Source organism: Scyliorhinus torazame, chromosome 8 (genome assembly GCF_047496885.1).
Source record: "Scyliorhinus torazame isolate Kashiwa2021f chromosome 8, sScyTor2.1, whole genome shotgun sequence".
In the NCBI taxonomy this organism is placed as follows: domain Eukaryota; kingdom Metazoa; phylum Chordata; class Chondrichthyes; order Carcharhiniformes; family Scyliorhinidae; genus Scyliorhinus; species Scyliorhinus torazame.
In genome coordinates this window covers 187,013,287-187,041,059 of record NC_092714.1, presented here as the reverse complement: position 1 = coordinate 187,041,059, position 27,773 = coordinate 187,013,287, and the positions used below count along the sequence as shown (strand labels likewise).

Sequence of the window (27,773 nt, the reverse complement as noted above, 5' to 3'; positions counted from 1 at the left end):
ATGTGTCAAATTCACAGTAATCTGGATTTGGTTTGTCGCTTTGAGTTAGAATCATTAAAACCTCCTAATGGGTATTAAGGGCGTTGGTTTTATCACTGCTTGAGGTTTCCCTATCACTTGACATGTGTGACATGATTGGCAAAATTTAACTGCATCTTTATGTAGTCCAGGCCAATAAAAATGTTTCTGGATTTTAGCTTGAGTTTTCCTTATCCCCAAATGACCTCCCACTGGTACCTCATGTGCAACTCGCAACACCTCCTTTCTATACCCTACTGGCAATACTACTTGATGAACTTCTGCCCACTTTTCATCCGCCTGCATACGTAAAGATCTCCATTTTCTCATCGAGACATTACTTTTATGGTAATAACACTCTGGTATACACGCAGATTTCTCTTCCGTGTATGCTTTCTGATACATCCGTTTTATTTCTATATCTTTTTGTTGTAACTGTGCCAATTTTCCTGAACTAAAAATATCCGCCTCATCCTCCACCTGTTCTTGTTCTTTTCCAACCATCTCATCAAAAATTGTTTCTAATAATTGCACTTCAACTTCATCTTCACTCGTTGATTTCTCCTCTTGTCTTAACCTGTGACTTTGCGACCTTGTTACTTCACAATCCAGAAAAAGCCCAGGATATTCGTCATTCAACACTTCAGTTGTCTGATTTTCCACTGGCTTATCAACCCCACAGTAGGCATCACTCCGACCTGTGATCTAGCTATATCATTACCCAAGATAAACTGTATTCCTGGACAAGATAATTTCTCCATTACTCCTACTACCACTTCACCACTCTTCACTGGACTTTCCAACCTTACCTTATATAATGGAACACTACTCCTGTCACCCTGAATTCCACATATTACCACCTTTTCTGGCAACATTCTTCTCAAACTACATAACTCCTCATCTCTTACCATGAAAGATTGACTAGCTCCCGTATCTCTTAAAATTGTGATTTCTTTACCTACTCCTCCTGATACACACGAGTAAACTTTACCCACACATGTAAATTCTTTAAAGAGATCTGGCGCCTTCCCAGTGCTTTTCTTCAACCACCAACACTGTGACTTTACATGGCCTAGTTTATTACAGTGAAAACATTTGAAACTTTTCATTTCTTTTCCACCCTCCTGGATTTCGTTTTTAATCTGAGGTACACTCTCCTTTTTATCTCCCATCAGATCACCTTTGCCTCGACCACTTGAGTATTTCTCGTCTCCAGTTTCTATTCCCCACAGGCTGAAACTGATGTCGGAAACTAAGCTTTGATTTATGAACTAATTCATAATCATCTGCCATTTCTGCAGCTAAGCTCGCAGTTTTGACCCTCTGCTCTTCCACATGAGTTCTCACTACATCAGGAATTGAATTTTTAAACTCCTCCAAAAGTATAATTTCTCTGAGAGCTTCATACGTTTGGTCTATTTTCAAAGCCGTACCAGCCTCCCCGAACAGGCGCCGGAATGTGGCGACTACGGCTTTTCACAGAAACTTCACTGAAGCCTACTCGTGACAATAAGCGATTTTCATTTCAAAGCCCTTACCCACCTATCAAAATTACGCTGTTTGATCCTTTCAAACTCCATGTATGTTTGACCAAATTCTTTCCTTACATTTCTAAATCTTTGTCTGTAGGCTTCAGGCACTGGTTCATATGCACCCAAGATGGATTTTTTTCACCTCCTCCTACGTCCCAGCTACTTCCTCCGGTAGTGATGCAAACACTTCACTAGCTCTACCTACCAGCTTTGTCTGAATCAGTAATACCCACATGTCCTGTGGTCATTTCATTTGTTTAGCTACCTTCTCAAATCAAATGAAAAAGGCTTCTACCCCCTTCTCGTCAAACCTTGGCAATGCTTGGACATATTTAAATAGATTCCCACCAAGCCTTCAACTTTGATGCTCTTTCTCACTATCCTCATCACTATCATCCAACTGTACGTTTCCCTTTACGCCTGCCAATTTTAACTGACGGTCATGTTTCAAGGCCATTTTCTGAAGTTCAAACTCTCTCTCTTTATCCCTGATCTGTATCTCCCTTTCTTTTTCTTTTTGTTCTGCTAGGGCTATTCTTTCTTCTCTCTCCTTTTCTTTTTCTCTCTTTGCATATTCAAGCTACTTTAATTCTTTTTCATGTTCAAGGAGCTTAATCTGCAACTGGATCTTTGCCATTTCTAATGAGTCAGACTGTATCTCAGGCAACTTTAAATGCTTAACCACCGCATTTTGTCAGGTAACATGAACTGCAATGTTTTTGCCAAATCTAAGTCTGCTTTTAGTCTCTTTCAGTGCTTCTGAAAGAGCCATTGTCCACATCACACTCCCCACTTAAACTAAAATGCCACACCTGAAAAGCAACCACAATATGCTCACCCCTCACTGTCTTTAAGTTCACTAAACCAATCCAATAGATAGACTTTTATCCCCGAGTCCCCAATTGTTATGGGTCAGGGTTTAGAGAACCCCAAAGTGTATCATGGAGTTCACCTGACCCACAACTATTAATAGATTGTGGTATGTGGAGCAAATGGCCCACTCTACAGGCGTGGTACAGCAGAAATGGAAAAGTATTTTTTAAAGCAAAACAATGTTTATTCTATGAACTCAAGTCAACCTTTTTAAAACATACAGTGAATATCTTAGCAACCATTAATTCAAAGATAACCCCCAAAGAATACAACACTAAGTAATCGTAAAAGACTTAACAACCTTTAAACAGAAGCACATCAGGGTTTACATTCAATACTGAAAACATTTAAATTTCTGAATTCACCAAATGATCAAGAGATAGTCCTTCATGGCAGAGAGCTCAACAGTACAGCTGCTTTGGCTGACTTCAGCTGCAACACACTGAAAAATGAAACCAAAAAAGACAGACACACCCAAGCTTTTCTCAAAGTGAAACTAAAAAGCAGAACCAGAGCTCAGCTCCACCCACACTCTGACATCACTGCAGTAACACGAGCAGCCAAACATTTCTTAAAGCGACATTCTCATGACAGTGGGATTAATTTAATATTTCTGTGCCTGGATAAAACCTATAGTTAGATTCATATTGGACAAAGGGGTTTGTCTGTGTGGGGGTTGGTTAGGTTCCAACAGTGTTTCTATTGTGTTTAGATCGCTATGGGATGAAGGATAAATAAACCAGCTGCGGTTGCTTAGCAACTGGGACGTGCAAGGTAGAAAGTTTTAGTTAAATTTGTGGGCAGTTGGGGACAAGGCACCGGGGAGTTAACAGCTCCCAACTCTGTTAGAAGCTGGACAGGACAAGGGAGTTGCAAAGATGCACGCTTCCAAAGGAACAATATACAATCCAGATACCCAGGGAACTGTGACAGAAAGCACGTTTAAGACTCCTGAAGGTAAGCGGACTGAGACCAAGGTATTGTTCAGAAGAATTCAAGGAAGAGTAAACAAAGTTCAAAGTTAAAGGGACAATTGCAGTAACTAGATTTAAAGTGGGACAGCAGACTTCAGAGGAAATGGTTGATGTCATTTTAATACTGTCAGGAAATCAAGAGTTATGTGAGCAATTTGCTCAGCAGTCAAGACAAAAAAATCCTAAAGCAGTTGGTATAAAATCCTGCACTGGATTCTCCATTAGAAGTGGAGTGGAAGCTTTGTTTAAAAGTGTAATTTGTAAAACCCTGGACTAGTTTTGGGAATGCAAACCACTAAGGGAAAGAATGAGAGAGGATTTTAAAAACATGTTTTTGGGAGTGGAGTTTAGAAACTCATGTGATTATCATCTGGGGAAATTCAGAGAAGAAATCCACAGACACCAACTTGGATTCAAGAAGAAGTGCGTCTACTTGACCACAGTAATACTTCGTAATCCTTGTTAATCTTTAAATCTGTTTTTTTTGTTCAATTAAGGGGAGAGTAATGGAGTATTGTATAATAATCCAACTTTTCATGTTTAATAAATGCTTTTTTTCTTGTTGTTGAAACTAATTGGCAGTCCTGTGACTCCATTCCTCCACGTTTAATGACTAAAAATTAAAAGATATGGGGCTATGTTCCCACGCCGGTGTACAAACGCTGGAGCTTTACTTCAGAGATTCCTAGAAAAAAGATGAACAAATTCAATGGTCTGCAGGGGGCTAGCAGGGACCCGGAATGATTCTAGCCGCTTTAGCTGTAATACAGGCCCTCACACTTCCAGGTTGGAGTCCAGCAGCCACGCCGAGCTCTATGGCAGACTCATACTGCGGAGGCAGACGCAGAAATTAGACCCCCACCCCCCCCAATCATCTAACTGCGCGGATCTAACTCCTGGCCGCCTACAAGTCTCCACCCCCCCCCCCACACCGATGTCCGATTCCCCCCTCCCCGCCCACCAGGGAGGCTGCGGACTGAGTCTGCAGCCGCCACGCCAGCACCCCAACCGGCAATAGGTGGTTAGTTTCACGCCGTCGGAATCTCAGCCGGTCAGGAGCGGAGGATCGCTGGGAGGGCCTCTGTCAATGGGCCCACAGCCGCGTGGTGTACCCTGCGATCACACCGATTTTCGGGTCCCGGAAAATCACCAGACTGGCGCCAGGTCCGATTTTGGCGCGAAAGTGCATTCTCCGCGTTCTGCGCAGGGCTGCGGAGAATCCAGCCCATGGTCTTTTGAGCCACGGTTCCATTCTGGGATCTTCCCATGTGTTATAACATCAACTGGAATCATAACACACTTAATGTGAAACTACATGGGGCCAATACTGAATGTTTGAAAATCAGTACCATCATTCTCAACAAGCTCAAAGCATACCTGCTGGGTCAAAGTCTGCACTGGGAAAACAAAACCCTTGTGTGAAAAACCGAGTGGCTTTTCTGGCAATGACTACAATACCAGTGATACAGCTGCCTTGCCTCCGTGACAAGATACAAAGAGTTTCTGGGAGCTCCAGTTGTGGCCAATGTTTAAAATACCCCAGACATCTGTGGTAGCTGCATGCGCCAAGTGCTCAAATATTCCCAGCACAGCTCCATATCATGTTATGATGTGATGCGTATTCTGGTGGGACAGCTCGACTGCCTATCAAAGGGAGCATCGGACCTTCATCTCCTTCCCTTTTCTATTTGGGCTCAAGGTTTCTTCACATCAGACCTGCTTATATTTAAAACTGCTTTAGTGTCATTTCAAAAGATGTTAAATTTCACTCAAAGCCCACAATGCGTTATTTTTGATCCCAAACATTGCCACTCAAGTAGGAGAGATGATGATGGTGATTACCCAGCAGTGTTGCTCTCCTTTCCTATACCTGACAAAATTCTGGAGTATATGGACAACCAATAGTGAATCAGCAACAGAGGGTGCCAATCCCGACCACGTGGCTCTGCTTCAGCTGCACATTGCAGATAGAAGTCCTGGCTATCGCAACATTACTGTCACAGTCTGGGTCCAGTGAGTGGAGCAGATCCTGTCTTGGCACAGCGACTGTGAAGGCTCTTTCTGCATGAAAGTTTTAGTATGGACCCCTAGGGGGCAGTAGACTCCCAAATTAGAATCCTGAATAAAAACGTTTCTACTCTATTAATAAAGCCAAGAATCCCATGTTTCTTTTTAGATCTTCTCATCTTGTCCTGCCATCTTCACAGCTTTGTGTATATACACCTCCAGGTCTCTGTTCCTGTTGCCCCTTAACAGTGTAGCATTTTGTTTTGCTTCTCCCGATTTTTCCTACCAAAATGTTTCACTTTGCAATTCTCGGCATTAAATTTCACCGACCATGTGTTTTGATCATTTTACCAATTAATGTCCTCCTAAATCCTCCTGACTCATTATTCGCTGCTTTTTGGAGTTGTATCACCTGCAAAATTTGAAATTATATCCTGTGTACCCAAGTCCATGCTATTAATATACATATGAAAATGATCAGTGATCCTGATGCCAACTTGCAGGGAACATTGCCATATACTTCCCTGCAGTCTGAAAAATAACTGCCACTCCACGCTACATTCTGCACCCTAACTAATGTTGCATCCATTCTGACACAGAATCCCTACAGTGCAGAAGGAGTCATTCGGCCCACTGAGTCTACACCAACCTTCCGAAAGAGCACTCTACCCAGGTCCACTCCCTGCCCCATCCTGTAACTCCACCTAACCGTTGGACATTAAGGGGCAATTTAGAATGGCCAATCCACCTAACCTGCACATATTTGTGACTGTGGGAGGAAACCGGAGCACCCAGAGGAAACCCACACAGACATGGGTGACTGTCGGTGTGGATTCTCCCCAAAGTTAGAATCGAACCCGGGTCCCTGGCGGAGGCAACAGTGCTAATCACTGGTCACCAAAGCACTTTTAATACCTTGGGCACTTAATTTTGTCAAAGCATCTATTACGTGATAGGTGAATACTAGGTGAATAGGTCCATGAGCTTACAACATCAACCTGTTCATTCTGGTTTACAAAAGTCACAGTATCTAGTTTCCCCAATGAGCATCTTTAGTAAGTCTAGAACTATGGCTCCCTCTCATAGTAAATCAGGTCATTTTGCAATGATCACAGAGCTCTGCATAATACTGTATACATTCAGTTTTTCCGAGTGTCACAAGTATCTTTCCGCCCACTCTTTCCACAGGCCGAGAGTGAAATCCAATAAATGATGGTAGTACTGAATAAGGCAGGGTGGAGACCCATTGCTCTGGAGACCTGAAGAATAAGCAATATGGACAGCTTGAGGAGCAAGTGGTGGGTGTTAGAATAAATTTGGGACTCTCATCTTTGCTGAACCATCAATAAGTATTGAACTGGGTAAACTGCCCATTAGGAATAAAAAGTGTCTTGGGAACAGTGGAACTCCTAACTCGGCAGACAGATCAGTCATGATGTGACATTGAACCAATTAGATAGCCAAGACATAGAATGTTTTGGTTTGCGCAGACCTATGTAGATCAGGAGATGTGATTCTAAAACTTGATTGAGAAATATTACATCTTTTTTAAAAAAAAATTTTTTTATTCTCCATTTTCATTTTCTTCAGAATTTACATCCCACCAACAAACAGTAAACGGTAACGAATACAGTGTCAATCCCCTTATTAACAACAACGATCCCATCCTCCCACCATCCCCCAAACAACGGCCCACCTGACAACATAAGCATCAAATAAAACGAAATCTCCCACGGAGGAAAAAAAGGAAAAAAGAAAAAGGAGTCAGGAATCACCTATGGTCACCATTAACACATACAGTCCCCCCCCCCCAAATATTCAACGCCATCCAACCCTGAAAGAGTACCATGAATGACACCAATGAATTGTAGACACCCCCCCTCCAAGACTCCTCCCATCCACTTCCTCTTGTAAACTCCTCCCCCCAACCTCGGTTCCTTCCCCAACTTTTCACCCCGGCTGGACTCACCGAAACCTGTTCTACCAGGCTCCAATGGCCGTAGCCCCTCCCCCCACTTCACACCCGTTCACTGACCGGCTTAATCCGGCCAGCGTGGAGGCCCCCGCCCGGATCTCCTTTCCCCTTGCCCGGTCCCAGGAAAACCAAGAAATCCTCTTCAGCACATAACCCCAGCATACACACCCAAGCCCCAAAGAACCATCATTGCAAATGAAAGTCCCAACTCTTCTGTTGTCCAAATATACAGCGTCGACTCATTTAGTACATACACCAACATGCAGTGAAAAAATAAAGTTACATGAGGCTACATCGGTCCTCCATCGCTTCCGCCGTCCCAAAATAAAAGTCCTTGGATTTGTCGGTCACCCTCAACTTAGCTGGATATACTATGCCGCACTGCACCTTGCTGATGTACAGTGCCTTCTTCACCTGGCTGAAGGCGGCCCGCCTCCTCGCCAGCTCCACCGTAAAGTCCTGGTATATGCGTATACCAGCTCCAGCCCACTGCACCACCCTCTTCTACTTTGCCCAGCACAGGACCTTCTCCTTCACGCTATACCTACGGAAACACACAGTTATTACTCTTGGCGGCTCACTCGCCTTTGATATAAGCCTCCATGACTGATGAGCCCGATCTAGTTCATATCAAGGGGAATAGTCCCCCTCCCCCAATAGCTTCGCCAACATCGTGGCAAAATACTCCGTCGGCCTCGGGCCTTCCACCCCTTCGGGCAGACCCACGATCCTCAGATTCTGCCGCCTGAATCGGTTTTCCAGGTCTTCAATTTTGGCTCGCAGACCCTTGGTCTCTATCACCCTCCGCAACTCCTTCCCCATCGAGGTGAGTTGATCACTATGCTGCGACAATGCCTCTTCCACTTCTTTCATAGTCACATCTTGCTCCCGCACCTCTGCCACTGCGCTCGACACCACCGCCCTCACCGGGGCAATCGCCTCCTCCACCAGCACTTTCAATACCTCCCCCATCTCCTTCTTCATCACTTCCATGTGCTTTGTGAACTGTTTTTCAAAGTTCCACAGCCATCACCTTGGTCATATCTTCTGCTGTGAGCAATGCGGCCTCCCCTGGTGCCCCAGCCTCTTCTTTCCTTACAGTTCCTGTGCTGACTTTTCCACTCACCGGCGGACTTTCATTAACCCCTTTTTCACGGCTGTTTTTTCCCCAGACTTGGATATTTCTTCTCCCTGTGCCTTCTTACAGCTTTTTCAGCCTCCGTTGCCCCCGGGACCGGGCGTTAAAACCCTGAAATTTCAATTCCCGAGCAGGAGCCCTCCAGTGTGCGGCAGCCTCCCGCCCACCGTCACTCGAAGTCTCAGAAATATTACAGCTTAAGCTTGTTATAGTCTCTTGCACGCCCATAATCCTTGACATTGGCAACTGTGCCCAGGGCAAGGCTCCAATCCCGTGAAGAAGTCCAAGAGCAACCAGGCATTAAGACTAGCCGGTTATGAAGACAAAGCAATAAAAAAATACCAGGTTGAAATTCTTGGCAGGGGAGCAAAAAAGACTTCAATGCACTTTGCTAGATGATCAGAGTACCATTTCTCTTTGTTTGATTTATTATTTTGTACTAAGCCTTAAAACTTTGGATTTCTCGTATGAATGTGGTGGAACTGGATCAGAATGGGAAGCTGACATATTTACAATGAGCATTTGGATTTGTGAGAATTATGATCAAATGATGGATTCTGACTGTATCTTGTTTTTCCACAGTGGATAACTTTTATGGGACAATCGTGTACACTGGCTGATTCATGCTCTGCCCGATATTGATCCCTTTTTTAAATTAAAGCTCCCTGCAGCTCTTACAGGTAGACCTCATGGTACAGTGACAAGCATCACATAATCTCATCACGGGGTCTTCCTTTCAAACTTGGTGGTGTCCAGCAGATTAGACTTGAAAGAAAAGGGACCCAATTTTACTCTCCAAACTCACGTAAACAGAAATAATCCTGAAAGCAAATTCGGAATCCTACCTATGTAACCACGTGCTCGGACCCAGAAACGCTGTACAGGCTCCTTGGCTACACGTTTGAAGTAATCTGGTGGATTTATGGGTTTGATTTCAATTGGAACCTCTTCAGCTAATAGTTTGGTCAGACCCATTTTATAATTCTCCGCTAAATCTGGATCTCTAAAAGGAAAAGAATCCAAAACTGTAAAAAAAAACTTATGGAACAATGTAATCATATCAATGCATACTGTGAATTACTTTTAATCACAGTGATTCGCATTGGCAATGTAGAACAAGGGGTCATTAATAATTAAGAGACTACTGCTTTTTGGTGGTGCCAGCTGGACATTGACCAGGATGTCAATAAATATTCCCGCTCGTTAAGTTGTGGCATGGAATCGCTGAACCTCAAAGGAAGATAGGACTTCAGTTTCAACTTATTTGAAGGACAGCACCTCAAATAACACAGCGATACACTAATTAGATTAAGAGTCAAAGTCCTGAGAAATAAAATGTAAATCTCAATTTGGAAGGTAAATCAACTCACTTCTGGAAACTATCTTAGTATCATCCAAGAGAGCAGTGTTATATAAAAAACAGAATTGTAATAAATGAGGTATGGTTCTATAGTGCTAACACCCCAGCCGTACCTTACCTTCTTTGAGAGTCGCCAGGTAATAAGTGTTGGAAACCCTTGTGGCTTTTCACAGTAACTTCATTGAAGCCTACTTGTGACAATAAGCGATTATTATTATTAAGTATGAAGGGGCTTGCAGCCTAGCTTGGTTTTGGGCTCGTTGGACTGGCTTGCAAGCATAGTTTCCAGCGGAGTAATGGAAGAGAAGTCAGGAGAATGGACCTTACTTCCTTTTACCCTTCCTTTGGCCACACGTTCGCAGCCAATTGAGAGTACATCCAACTGTTTACCGGTTGATACCAGATTAGCTCAATACAGACCAGGAATTGAGCATGGAACCTTTTGGTCTACCTACTTTAGTACAGTGCAGCAATCAACATTGGCTATTCATTCAAGGCTACCAACTCATAACAACAATTTGTAAAAGTTTCTTTAAACAAATTACAATGCCTACCTAATAAACCATTCCTAACTAACGGAAGATACTTGCATTGAACTGTCATTACCTGTGAAACTATGAGTATATTTCATGCAGAAAATGCTTAGATGAAAAGTTAATAAATTGTTATCTATTTAAAAATATAGCAACTTCTCTTTAGACTACTGTATTTTGGAGTTATAGAAAGTGTATTCTACAAAGGGCATGATGTTCAGAATCATTAGTACATGATATTATAAATAACATGTCTTATCTCAGTGCTAGTTATTACTATACCTCAGGTATTTTTCAATGAGTTCCTCCTGGGTCAATACATTTTCAGGGGCAGGAACCACAGGCATGGTAAATTGGTGCTGAATTGGGCTCTCCATTTTCTTCTGGAAAGAGGCTTGGCAAATTAGGATCGGGTACCCATGTTGGATGGCCTTCACCGAACGGACAGAAAAGCTCTTACCATCCCGAGTACGATCCACTCTGTATACAACTGGCACATTGGGATCGCCTGCAGTATCAAAACACAATGTCAAGGGTTAGGGCCTAACAGTACACAGCAAAACTAGTGTAATAAAGGACAATCCTTTTCACAGAACTCTGTGTTTTCTACATTTAGGAGCAATTTGTAATGAATGGATTGTTGGACAACATTTTTTCTTTATTCTTTCTTGGGATGTGTGCTGAACAGTGAAGAAGAGGGTCATAGATTACACAAAATACAGATGTGTTGGTCAGATCAGTGGCAGATGGTAATTAACCCTGATAAGTGTGAGGTGATGCACTTTGGATGTAATGAATAGTCGAACACCAGGAAGCTCAGAGGAACAGATGGATCTTGGGGTACTTGTTCCTGGAAGGTGGCAGAGCAGGTGAATAGGGTAGTTAAGAAGGCATGTGGGACACTTGCCTTTTTCAGTTGTGGCATAGAATATAAAAGCAAGGCGGTTATGTTGGAGCCATACAGAACGTTGGTTAGGCCACAGCTGGAGTATTGTGTGCAGTCTGGTCTAAAGACAGAAGAGAGTATGTATTTAACACCCCAGCAATGTTCTGCGGCTTCATGCATAGATTTCCCCTTTGGTCTCTAACGGACCCTACCCTTTCCCTGGTTAACTGCTGCTCCTTAATATATTTATAGAATATCATAGGGTCAGTTAAGAGTCAACCACATTGCTGTGGTTCTGGAATCACATGTAGGCCAGACCAGGTAAGGATGACAGGTTTCTTTCCCAAGAGGACACAGGTGAAACAAATGCTTTTTACGACAACCAATGAGATTTTCATGGTCACTATTACCGAGACTAGCTTTCAAATCAAGGTTTATTAATTTAATTGAGTTTAAATTTAACTACCTGCCAATGTGGGATTTGAACCGTGTCCCCACAACATTACCCTGGACGACCTCTGCATTACTTCCAGTGACAATATCATATGCCTCCATCTCCCCAGAGATGTGTAAAATTTAGTTCCTTTATTACTGGCAGTTAAAAGATTGTATATACTAAAAGGAAGGAATGTTTTAGGAGAATATTCAAACATTTGTGAGCAGTCCCATCTGAAACTTTAGTCTACAGACAGACTTGATGTGTACTTACAAAATCTATTTCCTTTTTATCACAATGTTTAGTAAGAAAGTCGTCCAACAGAACTTTGGGTGTTACTTAGTCACTTTTCACCACTAAACGTTACTTACAACTGCAAACTGCGTAAAATGTTCTTAACAGGCTGGACAAACAAGGATAGTGGGCAGGATATTCCGCAGCCCCGCGCTGAAATTGTGTTTGGCGTGGGAGCGGAAAATTGATCTTTACGCGGGAGACGTAGCCGGCGCCGCTACCACAATTCTCCGGTGCCCGGAGAATCGCTCGCATGCGGATTACATGGCGCGGCTGGGGGGGCCATTGACAGAGGCCACCCCAACGATTCTCCGGGCAAAACTGGCCGAGCGCCCAACGGCGTGGTTCTAACCACGTATTGCCGGTCGGGAACCTCGGGTGATGGTTGCGGACTCTGTCCGCGGCCGCCCTGGTAGGGGGCGGGGGGATCGAGCACCGGGGGAGGTGCTCGAGGCCTTATGGGTGGCCAGGGCAGCGATCGGGCGGCTCGGATCCGCGGGCGTGCGCCATCTCGGGGGGGGGGGGGCTATGTTGTCGATGTCAGTCCGCGGTCCGAGTCTGCCATGGCGCATGGCACAGCTGCTGCGGGCCGCCATCGTGCGCATGCGCGGACTCCCGACCGGAAGTGCGGGGGCCCGTATCCGCAGCCAGAGCTGCAAGAAGCACTCCGGGGCCCTGCCAGCCCCCTACAGGTAGAGGAATCACTGTAAATTTTTTATATGGAAAGTCTGGCGTGAAATGCCAGCATCTTTACGCCAGCGTGGGGACATAGCCCCATTTTTGGAGAATCCAGCCCAGAGTCACCAACACCAGTTTGGAAATGTGTAACACACGCTTCATCCTACCTGAACAAACCATGAAAGTAAATAGGAGAGATTCAAAATAGCCAATCTAATTGCTCAGAAGAAAACTATCACTTGCCGTAGAGAGCAAATCTTAGCCAACTAATGTTAATTTCAAACGCTGGATGGCAGCAATGCTGGATGGCAGCTATTACATGCAAAGTGGGGAGGTGATAAATACATATCTTTCCTCTACATGCTGTTATCCCTTGCAAGGTGCTTGCCACTACTTGGAAATTCCCTCTTTAAACGGGCCAATATGAAATACAGAGGTGACCAAGCTATGTAGCAATCACACTTTTCGTCACAAAATATAAAGCTTCAATTTTAGCAAGTTCTCTGGATTTGGAACTGCAGGACAGCATTGGATGACACCACTTCCAGGAATCTCAAAACAGGCAAGTTGCAGACAACAGCTCTCCCCTCTTTATTGCTCTGATTTATTTCTGGGATCAGCAATTGCTTCTATTTATATTGCGATTTTAACGTAAAGATACCTTAAAGCACACAACAGGAGGAATAAGGAAAATGGACACAAATGTCAGGGGGCATGGATGTTGGGTTAAAGAGATGAGCTTTAAGGGGGGGGGGGGGGAAAGAGGTGATCACCACATACCATGTGTGCAAAAGCAAATGTGTGCATACTGGTAAACTAGATACTTCAGACAGACAATTAGTTGGAGGAGTCATCACAGAGTGTGCAGCATTAAATCATAGCAGGTAGGGAAATTAAAAGTCCTTACACTAATTGAACAATGTTTGTGTGTGCCAGGACATTTTGCACTGAGAATTAAATCACCTTTAAACACCTTTGCCTGGAATTTTCTGGAATGGGGTAAGAACAGCTCTATCTACATCTATGTGTGGTTGTAGTAGATCTTCCTAAGTTATGGCAGTCAATCAGGGGTGCCGCAGACTCCTAGCGGTTTATTGATCTCTCTCCCTCACCCTGACTGATTTGAGAGCACCACAAATGCATTCATGACTAACCTCTGACGGAGGTGGAAAGATTAGTTAAATAATGTATGACCTGCTGGGTCAGCTCACATGGCTGCTGTTTATCAAAAATAATAAAATTTACGCTGGTTTCATTTCAATTTATATTAAAAACAACACACCAGGAATATCCTCCCATTCCAAAAAGAATGTCTGTCCTCCCTTCTCTTTTCCCTGTGCCCTCTTCCCCACCACCAGCAACAAGGATGTCAGCTTTGTCCTCCTGTATAAACAGATCAGAGAGCCAGTTTTGAAGCCTTGAATGGAGTCATCTTTTATGGAGCACGAGAGCCAATTTTTGGTACATAGCATTAGATTGTCTTCCTATTTGGCTTGTAATGCAGAACAAGACCAGCAGTGCGGATTCAATTCCCGTTCCAGCCTCCCCGAACAGGCGCCGGAATGTGGCGACTAGGGTTTTTCACAGTAACTTCATTGAAGCCTACGCGTGACAATAAGTTATTATTATTATTACATAGTCTTCGGAATGTTGCCCAACTGCAACTTATTATAGATTTTATTTTACAAAACCAAGTTATGTTTCACACAATTGTTACAGTATTGAATGAGGATGAGGCCATTCAGTTCATCGTGTCTACACTGGCTCTCCAAATGAGCATTATGATTTAGTGTAATTCCCTTGCCTTTTCCCCAAAACCTTGCATATTATTTCTATTCAAATAATCTTCTAATGCCCGATTGAATGCCTCAATCGAGCCTGCCTCCACCACATTTTCAGGCAGTCCATTCCAGACGCGAACCACTCGTTGTGTGAAAAATGTTTTTTTCACATCACATTGCCTTCTTATGCGAATCACTTTAAAACTGTGCCCTCTTGTTCTGGACCCTTTCATGAGTGGAAAGTTTTGCCCTATCTACTCTGTCCAGCTCCCTCATGGTTTTGAACATCTCTATCAAATCTCCTTTTAGTCTTCTTCTCGCCAACGAGATGAGTCCCAACCTCTCCAATCTATCCTCATAACTGCAACCCTGAAACCATTCTTGTAGACCTTTTCTGCACTCTCTCCATTGCATTCACCTCCTTCCTAAAGTGTGGCACCCAGACTGTACACAACACTCCAGGCTAGTGTCTTGTAAAAGTTCAGCACATAACCTCCTATTACTAAGGCCCAAAACACTGTGCTTTATTAACTGCTCACTCCACCTGTCCTGCTACCTTCAATGATTTATACACATATATACCCATATCCCTCTGCACCTGCTCTTAGAATTGCACCTCTCCATGTTCTTCCTACCAAAATGCAGCATCTCATCTTTCAGCTACACAAACGGTCAGCTACTGCATATAAACAGGTCAGTCAGCCCTTGTCCAGGTTAGCATTTATCCCACACAAGGAGGAATCCTACATCCACGCATCTATCCTTTTGTTTCCCTTCCATTGCCATTCATCTCTTGTTCAGTAAGATATCTGCAAATTTGGACAACATAGCCTCCAACCCTTTATCAACAAGGGGAAATATGAATGATTACTTCAGTGAGTGAAACATCAGGAATTACAACTAGGATGACAGATAATGGCAACGGTATTTTGGAGTTTTCAGGTATCAGCAAACTGAGGTGCAGGTTTTATCTTCTTGGCGGCAATGGGACAAATATGCCATTGCTCAATATAATAGCAGAAGATGTTAATGATGCAGACTGGGGGGTGGGGGGGGGGGGGGGGGTGCGGTGGAAAGAAACTAACCAGTGGAGAAGTTCACATCTTACCTGCTCGCACAAAATAACAGTGCAATGAATGAACAAAAACATTCTCAGATACAGACATTGCAGCAGCTACTAGCGACTGGCCCACAATCTGCCCGCCAAATAACATGCGACTCCTCGGGATCCAGTGATGTGTTCCTCTTTAAAAAAAAAAAGAGCATTGAGAGTGGATGATGCAATTAGAATTTAAATAAAAAATCATGAATAGCTTTTGAAAGTATCACAGAATACCTAATTATCAAAGTGCTCACCACAGACACATTCTTTCAGGAACACCATGATAGAATATGTGGAAAATTGTACCATGTGGTCGCCGCTGTTATATTTCCACAAACTACATTCAATCGATTTGGGAATTCAATCATAGCTCAAACTGTATGAAACTTAGCAGCCTCAAAGTTGGAGTTTGAGGCCAGTACAGAACTAAACAACATACACTATCATCGATTGCAATTTCCTATACTCGATTCTTCACTTTCATTCATCACCAATTTTTCCTTTGCTAAGCTTCCTCAGGCTTTTAAAGTTTCAATGGTTTTTATACCTATTGTGGTTCAAAATCTCTTCCACCCTGCTAGACTTGTGTTTTTCCCTCCTTCTCTCCTGAATATAATGTTTTGTTGGAATTGGTTCACCTGTTCTGTCTCAGATGAGGGTGCTAGCAATTGAGTCATAACTGTCTACAAGAGAGAAGAAAAGTTTCACTATTAAATATAACAAGGAATGGAGCAGTGAGTGTGACAACTGTTAAATGCATTTGGTATAGCACTAACTAAAATGCACAAATGAACATATACAAATATACACGGAGAGAGCCATTGCATTTATAAGTGAATGGAGACTTCATGCCCAGTGTGTGGATACATTTGTGCAATTTTTACTTTTTCTAATATTCATTCTTGGGATGTGAGCACAGTTGGTAAAGCCAGTGTGTATTGTCCATCCCTAATTATACCTGAAAGGTGGTCATGGGTCGTCTACTTGAACTGCTCTGCTATACATTCAAAAAGCCATGACAGTGAAAAAATAGTCATTGTTTCAGATAATGAATAAACTATTGAACTTTGGTGTCATGTCTGTAGAAGTATAGACATTGTTTCAGTGAATGTTTCATATAATGAATTGACTACAGTATAATGTATCAGTTAACGTTTCATAAAATGAAAAGACTTAGTAATAAAAATGTATCAATTAATTAGTTACATCAAGGTCTGTGGTCAGCAGTGGCGTAAGAAACTTATTCTCAGGAGACTGCCCTGAATTAACTTTAATGGACATCCGTCAATCTTAAGTAATGGTCAATATTTGATTAATAAATCGTCCTCTAAGTAACCGACATCTATTTGAACTCAGGGGGGTCTCAGCAGAGAATTAGAAACCAATGAGTGTAAATGAGGGATTAGACCATACTTATGGATTCACTTAAAAGTAAGACCTCGTGGTCGAAGTTTCATCCCTGAATTCGCGCCTTCCTGAATTTTTGAATCATCTATTTGTTCGTGCTTTTTTTGTGTTTAATGCTTTCCTTTGCCATGTATTTAACTAAGTTTATGTATGGTTTGATATTCTGTTTTTAAGTTTTGATTCAGTTCTTATGTAAGTGTGTTAAAGTGACTAATTAGCAATAAAGTTGTATTTTGGACACCTCCAATGAACCGGACAATCGACTCTTATTAGCAGATAGAATAAGAGATCCTACTGCCACTGTCAATTCGCTACTACATTGTGGCCATCCATGTGGGTGTACAGTGGAATTTTTAATACCATGAAGTGCGCTGTGTTGCTGAAAAGGTCGGGAATCACTGGCCATGAATACCACTGGTGCTAGCACTCACTCGTACTGTAGCCATCTGGAATGGCCACTTATAAAGGATCCCAGGAAATATGGCCACCTGCAAAGGACCATGGGAAATATGGTCAACCCAGGACTCAGACGCTCAGAGCTTATGTATATTGGCAAATTAGATAACTAGACACTATCGAAACCCCCAGCTACTTTGCATTCTAGTGGCCCATTTCCCCAGAACAAAAGATCTGTACTCAGGTAACAGATACAGAAACAGACTCATCGGCGCCACTCCCTTTGCACAGGGAGCCCAAAAAGCCAAGGTCAATGACCGTTCAGGACACGCCTCGCCATCAAGGCATCCCCCCTTTATTGGCCAAAATCGAAGGCAGTAATCTAAGCCTGTCGAATTATTGGGTCCAAAGCTAAGGACCGCCCAAAAGAGCGCGAAACCCCAGAAGGATAAAGAGAGACACTGCCATGCGTTCAGTCTCTCTTGGCCCTGACACTGGGTCTCTCTTGGCCCTGACCTACGCCTAAAACCAAGTGTAGCATCACGACCAGAAGACAAGTTCAAGACCAACAATCGCTACCAGATGGATGAACCCAGCAGAAACTAAGTCACTTCTCCAGACCCAGCCACGCAAGATCCGAACAAAAGCCTTGTTCCTCTGCATAAAGCCGGGTGCCTGAAGTTAAGTACAGGTTGTTGTAGTGTCAGGTGTAATTTAGCTTGTAGTGTTTCATGTTGCATGTCGAAGTAATTCTTGTGTGTAAGTAAACTATAATTGAATTGAACTAACTAACTAACTGGTTGTTTGGTCTTTGATCGATATCTGGTAAAACCTGGTGGTGGTATAATTTGATACCTGGCGACTTTGAAAAGCAATATCATCATTAATAATGGTCATATCAGTACCCAGTTAAAAAGAGCAACAGTACCATAACCAAGTGACCATTTTTTAATATATAAACACTTCATGGTGAGTTTCAGCTGGTATTCAACAGTGATAAGCATCATAAATGCACAACCAAAAGAGACTGGTGAGTGACAAAAATTGCAAACCTGATTTGAAGCCCAACTTCAATTTTGATTATTTAAGCAGAAATTCCTGCCAGTGCCCAATATAGAGTTCTACATTGCTGCATCGGATAAAACCGGGAAGGATGGGCAGCACGGTGGTGCAATGGTTAGCACTGCTGCCTCACGGCAGCGAGGTCCCAGGTTTGATCCCCGCCCTGGGTCACTGTATGTGTGGAGTTTGCACATTCTCCCTGTGTTTGCGTGGGTTTCGCCCCCACAACCCAAAGATGTGCAGGGTAGGTGGATTGGCCATGCTAAATTGCCCCTTAATTGGAAAAAATTAATTGGGTACTCTAAAAAAAATTTTAAATCAGGAAGGACGAGAGAGGGGCAGTAACATTTGGGCACTCGACGGTCGCCATAAAATCTGCCCAAGCTTGCACCCTGTATGGACACGCCAGCTTCGCAAAACACAGTTAACCTCCAAGGCACAACCATCATTTCACAAGACAAAAAGCTGACAGGGCAGCTTGAAAACATCATTTTCTTTGTAGGGAATTGCTAACTCGGAATAAGCAACTGTGCCTGAAAATGCCATTATCTGTACTGAGGGATAACAATTGTGATTTGATATTAAATTGAACAGATCCTATCCTAATATATTGGTTAATATTTGATTAATGAAAACAGTATCTGGAGAGTTCACAAAAAGTAATGTTGACTCTTATAGTACACAAATCAAACATGCTGAAAACAGAGTCCGACATGAATATGAAAATAGCCAAATTCCTCCCATTAACATAACACTGGGTGTCTGAATTAGAAGTTATCAAGATCTCAAAACCCAGGCACATAGCACAGCACATGCAGAGTCGACTTTGCCCAACACACTTGCCTCAAGCTTCCTACTTTCCCCCCTTGCTCTCACTTTGCAGTTAATGAGACATGACCATTTGCTCTTTAATTGCTCCAATCATCTTATGCCCCTCATGTTTTGCACTTGTTTAAAGCAAAATATAATACAGCACTCCAAACTTATTATTGAGTTGTCTCTTTATTCAGTCATTTGACCATAATCTCATTCCTTCAGATTAGTCATTAATCTGTGTTTTAGCATACAGTAATTCAAAAGACAGCACATTCAAAGACACAGTCCTCATTTAGGCATCATGCCAATCTAATTACATGGAGTCAAAGAGCTTTACAGCACAGAAAGAGACCCGCTCAGCCCATCACATCTGCACCAGCACCTACCTTTCTGATCCCAATTTTCCAGCACTTGAAAAGGTCCGTAGCCTGATATGCTATCTAAATGCCTCCTAAATGTTGAGAGGGTTTCCGCCACAACCACCCTTTCAGGCAGTGAGTTCCAGATTCCCACCACTCTCTGGATCAAATCCTCTACTACATCTTCTGCCCTTTTCTTAAATTGATGTCCCCTGGTTATGGAATCCTCAAAGCAGGGGTCACTTCCAGTACAAACTTTACGTCCCTCACCATTTTGTAGAACTCAATCAGACCCCCCTCAGCCTTCTCCGTTCCAAGGAAACCAACCCTAGCCTCTCTCTCCATAGCTGAAATGCTCCAGCCCAGGCAGCATTTGGATGAATCTCCTCTGCATCCTCTCCAGTGTAATCACATCCTTTCTACAGTGTTCATGAGTACCCCAGCTGTGACCTAGCCAGCATTTTACACAGCTCTATCATAAACCTCCTACGCTTTTATGTTATGCCTTGGCTAATAAAGACAAGTATCCCATCTGCCTTCTGAACCACCTTATCGACTTGTCCTGCTGCCTTCAGGGATCTATGGACATTCCCCCAAGGTCCCTATGTACCTCCTAGCGTCCTCCCCTTCATTATGTATTCCCTTGCCTGGTTAGTCCTCACAAAATACATCACCCTAAACTTTACCAGTGAGCTGGGCAGTGCCATGTCTCAGGCAGTAATCAACTGATGGAGGGCAGATCACAGATCATTCTGCCTGACCCACCTGTACAGGTCCACCTCCAGTTTCTCCAAATTCAGGACACTAGTAACCAACACACTGCGCAGATCTGCACTGGGAGAGGGCGAGCTCCGGCGAGAGACGGGGCTGCAGGAACGCTGTCCCCCGGTCCTGCTCCCCGAGGCCGGGCTGCCGGAGCGCTGTCCCCCGGTCCTGCTCCCCGAGGCCGGGCTGCCGGAGCGTTGCCGCTGCCCTTCCCCAGGGCCCACAGCCGCCATTCCGCCGGCACCAAGAGCTGACCAACCGGAGCACGAGCCATTTGAGCGACACCCATGTTAACGAATCAGAGACGGAAGCGCCAGCCGTCGCAATGACTTTATTCCACCCAATCAGAGTCATGCGAAGGCGGGTGCATTGGCTCCTAAACTGCCATTCATTGTGGTTGAGGGAAGATCCTGGGCTTCCAGACCCTTTCCAACGTGAGCAGATCACACAATCATCAATCCCTACAGCGCAGAAAAGGCCATTCAGCCCATCAAGCAACCATTCTAATCCCATTTCCCAGCACTTAGCCCATTGCCTTGCATGCCTTGGCATCGCAAGTCCACTTCTAAATACTTCTGAAATGTTATGAGGGCCTCAGTGGCACTGTGGTTAGCACTGTTGCCTCACAATGCCAGGGACCCAGGTTCAATTCCAGCCTTGGGTCACTGTCTTTGAGCGGAGTTTGGAGTTTGTATGTTCTCCCCATGCCTGGATGGGGGTTCCTCCCTATGGGATCTTGTGGTAGTCTCCACTAGCAGTATTATATGTATTACGGTAAGACACGTATAATAGAGGTACATGGGTAAATCCCTGCCTGCTGGCTCCGCCCAGTAGGCGGCGTATAAATGTGTGTGCTCGCCGGTGCTGCAGCCATTCTGGTGGCAGCTACAGGAGGCACAACACCTTTGCTCAATAAAGCCTTGATTATTCCACTACTCTCGTCTTTGTGGTAATTGATAGTGCATAAGATCTCTCATAAGATCTCTCATTTTCTAATAAGAGTTGAGGTCCAGTAGATTGAGATTGAGTTTATTGCAAAACTTGGTTAGTACACTTTCAAATGTAAACAAGAGAAACAAAAGGCCCAGAGAGGCAAAATAAAGGGAACAAAGACGAGAGAGAGAGAACGTGGTGCACAAAAGACCTTATACATGCACGTTTTTGGTACTGCCCCTTCTTTACCTCTCCCCCCCCCCCCCCCCCCCCCCCCGCCCCACATTGGCTTACAAATTCTGAATTGTGCCTCCTGATTAGCACTCCATCTCAGCATTTTAGACTAGCATTTACACTTGTATATAACTTACTGGTTGCGCTTACATTGTCACATTTGTGGTCTGGATTCTGAGAAACTGATGTGTTCCCACAGCATATTTTCCCACAGACTCAATATTTTAAATTGAGTTCCAATATTACCCCACACTCCCACAGTCAAAAAATGTATGGGTTAGGTGGTTTGGCCATGAAAAAATGTCCCTTAGTGTCCAGGGATGTGCAGGTTAGGTTAGGTTATGGGGTTAAGTGGATTGGGCGGGGTGGACGGGTGAGTAGACATGGGTAGAGTGCTCTTTCGAAGGATCGGTGCAGGCTCAATGGGCCAAATGACCTCCTTCAGTACTGTCGGGATTGTGTGTAGGAATTCTATCATTCACCCTTTCAGGCAGTGAGTTCCAGATTCCCACCACACTCTAGGTGAAAAGGTTTTCCCTCACATTCCCCTCTAAACTTCCTGCCCCTCACCTTAAATCTATCCCCCCTGGTTATTGATCCCTCCACCAAGGGGAAACATTTCTTCATGCCTGCTATATCTATGCCCCTCACAATTTTATACATCACAATGATATTTCCCCATCAGTCTCCTTTGCCCCAAGCCCCTCCCGCCTTGCTGACCACTCAATCCTCCTTGAAGAAATCAATGAACGGTTTTCACCTCCGGGTGAACTCATCTACCGACCCCCACAAAGCGAATGTGACTTTCTCCAACCTCAGCAATTCTGCCCGATCACTCACCCACACAATGGCCACTCCGAGTCTCGCCAACACAACAGAATCTGTCTTTGGGCTAGCAGGGGGGCAAAGACCAATACATCGGCCTTTCTTCCCCCAGACACCCGGACCTTCCAACACATCAAATATCGGCACCTCTGGACTCGGGGCCACCCCCACACCAGAACCTCGAACATAACATCCGAGACCCCTGCCAGAACTCCCTCAGTCTTGGACGTGATTCACAACCCCACACACCATCCACACCTGTCTTCCACCCCAGCAAAGAACCTGCTCATCCTTGTCACCGTCATGTGGATCCCATGCACTACTTTAAGCTGGACGAGGCATAATCTCGCACACGACAAGGACACGTTCAGCCTGCGCAAGGCCACCAGCCATGTCCCAGCTCGCTCCTCTCCTCCAAGATCCTCCTCCCACTTGAACTTAATCTCCTCCAAAAGAGTGCCCTCCCTCTCCATCAATTCCTTGTATATATCTGACACCCTCCCCTCCCCTATTTCGTCCTCTGACACTAACTTGTCCTGTAACACTGGAGGTGGCTGTCCCGGGTAGGACGGCACCTCTCTCCTCATGAAGTCCCTCACCTGAAGGTACCTAAAGCCATTCCCTTTGGGCAACTCATTCAATTCCTCCAACTCCTCAGCCCTGCAAATCCGCCCCCGATAAACTATGTCCCTAAAATACTCTATCCCCACCTGCTGCTACCCACAGAAGCTCGCATCCAGCCCCGCCAGCACAAACCCATGGTCAGCATCCACAATGACATGCCCTCCAGCCCAGAATGTTCCGTGCTGTGGCTTCACACCCATAATGCTGAAATTACCCCCAAAATGACCTCTCCTCCACAGCCCATTTCCTCACCATTGCAATATTCGCCATCCAATAGTAATTTACAGATTTGGCAGCGCCAGCACCCCCCCCCCCCCCCCCCCCCCACCACTCACCCCCTCTCTAGGAACACCCATCTCACCCATGGAGTCTTCTCCCCTACCCCAACACAAACCTCAAAATTATCCCGTTAACCTTCCTGAAAAGGGACTTAGGACTTGGGAACAAAGATAGAGAGGTTCTGGAACATGAACAGAAACCTGGGCAGCACCATCATTTTCACCATTTGCATGAACCCAGCCAGCGACAGTGGCAACACATCTTGAAATCCGCCTTCATTCCCTCCACCAATCGTGCCAAGTTCAATTTGTGTAGCTAAGCCCAGCTCCGCTCCACCTGGATTCCTAAATACCTAAAGCTTGCCCCCACTACCCTGAATGGTAAGTCTATTAACCTCCTCTCATGCCCTCTAGCATTGATCGGGAATACCTTGCTCTTTCCCATGTTCAACGTATACCCCGAAAACCGGCCAAATTCTCCCAAAATCTCCATAATCCCTCCAATGCTGCCCACCAGGTCCAAGATATATAACAAATCATCCGCATATCGTAGAACTCTATTCTCAGCAGCACCAACCCCCCCTCCCAATCCCTCGATGCCCTAAGCATCATTGCCTACAGCTCTATCGCCAAGGTGAAAAGCAATGGGGAGAGCAGGCACCCACCCCTGTCTTGTCCGACGATGTAACCTAAATACCCGAAACTCATCCGGTTCATCCAAATGCTTGCCACTAATGCCCTGCACAGCAGCCAAACCCAATCCACAAACCCCTGCTCAAACCAAAATCACCCCAGCACCTCCAGCAAATACGTCTACTTCACCCGATCAAAAGCCTTCTCCGTGCCCATCGCCACCACTACTTCTACCTCCTGCCCCTCCAAGGGCATCATAATTACATTAAGTAGCTTCCGCACATTCGCCGACAACTGCCTTCCCTTCACAAATCCGATCTAATCCTCCCCTATCACCCTGGCACAGTCCTCAATTCACGATGCTAGCTCCTTCACCAACAACTTTGCGTCAATGTTCAGCAGCGATATCGAGCTGTGCAACCCTCATTGCTTCAGGTCCTTATCTTTCTTTAGAATCAGGGAGATGGAATCCTGTGACAATGTAGGGGAGAGCTCCCCGCTCTCCCTCGCCTCATCATACGTCCTCACCAACATTGGCCCCAGCTCCACACCAAACATTTTATAAAACTCTACTGGGAACCCGTCTGGCCCCGGAGCCTTTCCTGCCTGCATTGCAGCCATGTTATCCATCACCTCCCTTTGCCCAATTGGGGCCCCCAGCCCCTGCACTCTCTCTCCCTCCACCTTAGAGAACTCCAACCCATCCAGAAACCGCCGCATCCCCTCCTCCTCGGTCGGGGCTCCGACTCATACAGCCTCCTATAGAAGGCCTCAAATGCCCCATTCACCCCCTCCGGATACCATATGCCTTCTTAACCACTTTACCTACCTGCCCTGCTACTTTAAGGAACCGGTGTATATGCACACCAAGGTCTCTCTGATGCTCGCTGTTTTCAGGGTCCTGCCGTTCATCATGTATTCCCTTTCCTTGTTTTTCCTGCCCAAGTGCATCACTTCACACTTATTTGGGTTGAATTCCATTTGCCAATCGAAGGCTATCCTTCTCACTATTTCCAACCGCACCAATTTTCGTATTATCCGTGAACTTATTGATCAACCCTCCTACATTTGAGTCTAAATCATTATAAAAAGCATAAACAACACGGGCCCCAGCACTGATCTCTGGGGGACCCCATTGGACACAGGCTTCCAGTCAGAAAAACAACCCTCGAACGTCACCCTCTGCTTCCTGCCACTCAGCCAATTTGAGATCCATGTCGCCATCTTCTGCACAGATTCACTGTCATTGAGCAGACTGATGTGTATGTGTGACCAATTCGAATGGCCCTTTGAAGGTAAACCATGGCAAGAACAAGGTCACGTTCCTTTGATGTACATGACGCAAGTCTGGCCCATTCCCCACTCTGTGTCTTGGCCATCACCCGAGACATTTTCCTCTTCATCTGCGGGTTAAAAATGAATTACATGCACAGGAACACAATATACAAACCTCCAGATAAAGGAGGAAAGAAATGTGCCCAACATCACCCTCACATGATGGCACCCTTATATTTTTTTAATTCATTCATGGGATGTGGGCATCATTGGCAAGATCAGCATTTATTGCCCATCCATAAATGTCCTTGAGAAGGTGGCGATGAGCTGCTTTGGGGAACTGATAGCATCCTTTGTATGCAGGACCGAGAGTTCTGCATCGTATGTTGCCTACCCGGTGCCAGGGTGAGGGACATCTCTAATTGGCTTGAAAGGACATTGGAGTGGGAGGGGGAGGATCCAGTTGCTGTGGTCCACATTGGGAGTAACAGCATAGGCAAGACTAGGAAAGAAGACCGGTTTGGGGAATATCAGGAACTAGGAACAAAATTTAAGAACACGTCCACAAGGGTTATAGGCCGGGATTCTCCTAGAATCGCGCCCCGATGCCGGCTTCCCCATTCTCTGGTGCTGTTTTTTGGGCGCCTGTGAGATCACCGCCACACCGGTCGGGGGCCGTTGACAGCGCCACTCCCCGGCGATTCTCCAGGCCCCAATGGGCAGAGTGGCCGACGAGTTTGGCCGAGTCCCGCCGGCATGGATTACTCAGCTCCCACACAGCGGGACCTGGACAGTGAGTGTCCTGGAGAGGGGTGTGGGGGGGGGGGGGGAAATCGGACCCCGGAGGGGGTCCCACGGTGGCCTGGCCCGTGATTGGTACCTACTGACCGGAGGGCGGGCTGGTTCCGTGGGGGCCTACTTTACTCTGCGCCAGGCCCCTGTAGGGCTCCGCCATATTGCCCGGGGGCCAGTGCGGAGAAGGGAACCCCCACGCATGCGGAAATACGCCGCCGTTCTGTGCATGCACAAACTCGCGCGGGCCGTTCCGTGCCGGCTGGAGCTGCAGGGACCACTCCGGCGCCAACCTAGCCCCCTATAAAGGGGCAAATTCCTCACATTCAGGGAGCATTAACGCCGGAGCCGTTGGCGCCAGTTTTCACACCGGCGTGGGACATAACCCCATTATTAGAGAATCCCATCCTAGTCTCTGGATTATTTCCTGAGCCATGTGCAAATTGGCATGGGGATGAAAAAAATAGGGAAGTAAACATGTGGTTAAAGTGTGGTGTGGCAAAGAGGGGTTCCATTTCATGTGGCACTGACATTAGTATTGTGACAGGAGGGATCTGTACCGTTGGGACGGTCTCCACCTGAACCGACTTGGGATCAGAGTTATAGTGGAAAGGATAAATAGGGTGGTCACAAGGCTTTTTAATTAGCAAATTTGGGGGAGGGGCGGCCTCAGGGGAACTCAATACAGTTCCAAAAACAAATACAGGGCACAGAGTAAAGAAATAATCAGGAAGCTAACTTCAGGCACTGCAACTAATGGTAAAACTACAAGGAGTATATTGGTTAAACCAAAAGTGAAAAATAATAAACAAGCAAATAAAACATTAGTGCTGAGGGACAAGTTAGGGGAAATAGCCCAATTTAGAGTTCTATATATACTAATGCATGGAGTGTAAGGAATAACCTAGATGAGCTGCAGTTGCAAATGAAAATTATGATGTAGTTGCTATTACAAAGACATGGCTGCAGGATGGTCGGGACTGGACTAAATACACCTGTTTATAAAATTTGCAGGAGGGACAGGGAATATTGCAGAGGGGGTGAACTGGCCTTACTGATTAGAAATACTCTCACTTCCATGGTGAGGGAGGATTTAATAAGGAGAAAGTATCCAGTGGAGACAGTGTTGTGTATCGATCCCCTTGTAGCAGTTTTGAGGTGCTAGATTGTACAAAAGCAGAAACTAGGCAAGCGTGTAGCAAAGGCAGAGTAGTATTAATGGGGGATTTACCTTACACATAGATTGAGAGAGGCAGACAAGCATCTGTCAAAAAGGTAATGAATTTCTGGAATGTGTCCGAGATAGTTTCCTGCAGCAATATGTTCTAGATGCAACAAGGGGACAGGCAATATTAGATTTAGTTATGAGTAACGAGGCCAATTTAATTCGTAGCCGAACTGTGTGAACATTTATCAAATAGTGGTCACAACATAATTGGATTCAATGTTGCGTTGGAAAGTGAAAAACACATTTCAGATACTAGAATTTTAGACTTGGGATGAGACAGAGACGCTTCATGGTAACCCGGGAAGATCTGTTAATGGGTCAAACGACTGAAGATCAGTGGAGAATATTTAAAGAAACATTTAATGAGATACAGAGTGAGTATATACCCCTGAGAGGAAACAGGGGAACATTTAAAGTTCAAACAGCAAGACCTTGCTAAAGAGTAGGGTTAATACGGAGGCTTCAGTTGCGTCAGCCTCGCTACACCAGCTGTCAGCCTCTGAGCTGATATGCAACACAAATTCCTGCTGTGGTTAAAAATAGCAGAAGCAGTAAGGAT

The 27,773-nt window shown here is 45.0% G+C and overlaps 1 protein-coding gene across 4 annotated transcripts in view; it reads right to left on the bottom strand.

Moving 5' to 3' along the window:
- The window catches only part of acot8 (acyl-CoA thioesterase 8), a 36,555-nt gene extending 15,914 nt beyond the window's left edge, over positions 1 to 20,641 (bottom strand). For all 4 annotated transcript variants that reach the window (XM_072514627.1, XM_072514629.1, XM_072514628.1 and 1 more), the window contains exons 1-4: positions 20,393 to 20,641; positions 15,594 to 15,730; positions 10,693 to 10,918; positions 9,363 to 9,520 (exon numbers count right to left, since the gene is read on the bottom strand). In XM_072514627.1, the coding sequence (XP_072370728.1) occupies positions 9,363 to 9,520; positions 10,693 to 10,918; positions 15,594 to 15,730; positions 20,393 to 20,625 (754 nt within the window). In that variant the 5' untranslated portion in view covers positions 20,626 to 20,641. The remainder of the gene's footprint in view (positions 1 to 9,362; positions 9,521 to 10,692; positions 10,919 to 15,593; positions 15,731 to 20,392) is intronic.
- Between the last annotated feature and the right edge of the window lie 7,132 nt (positions 20,642 to 27,773).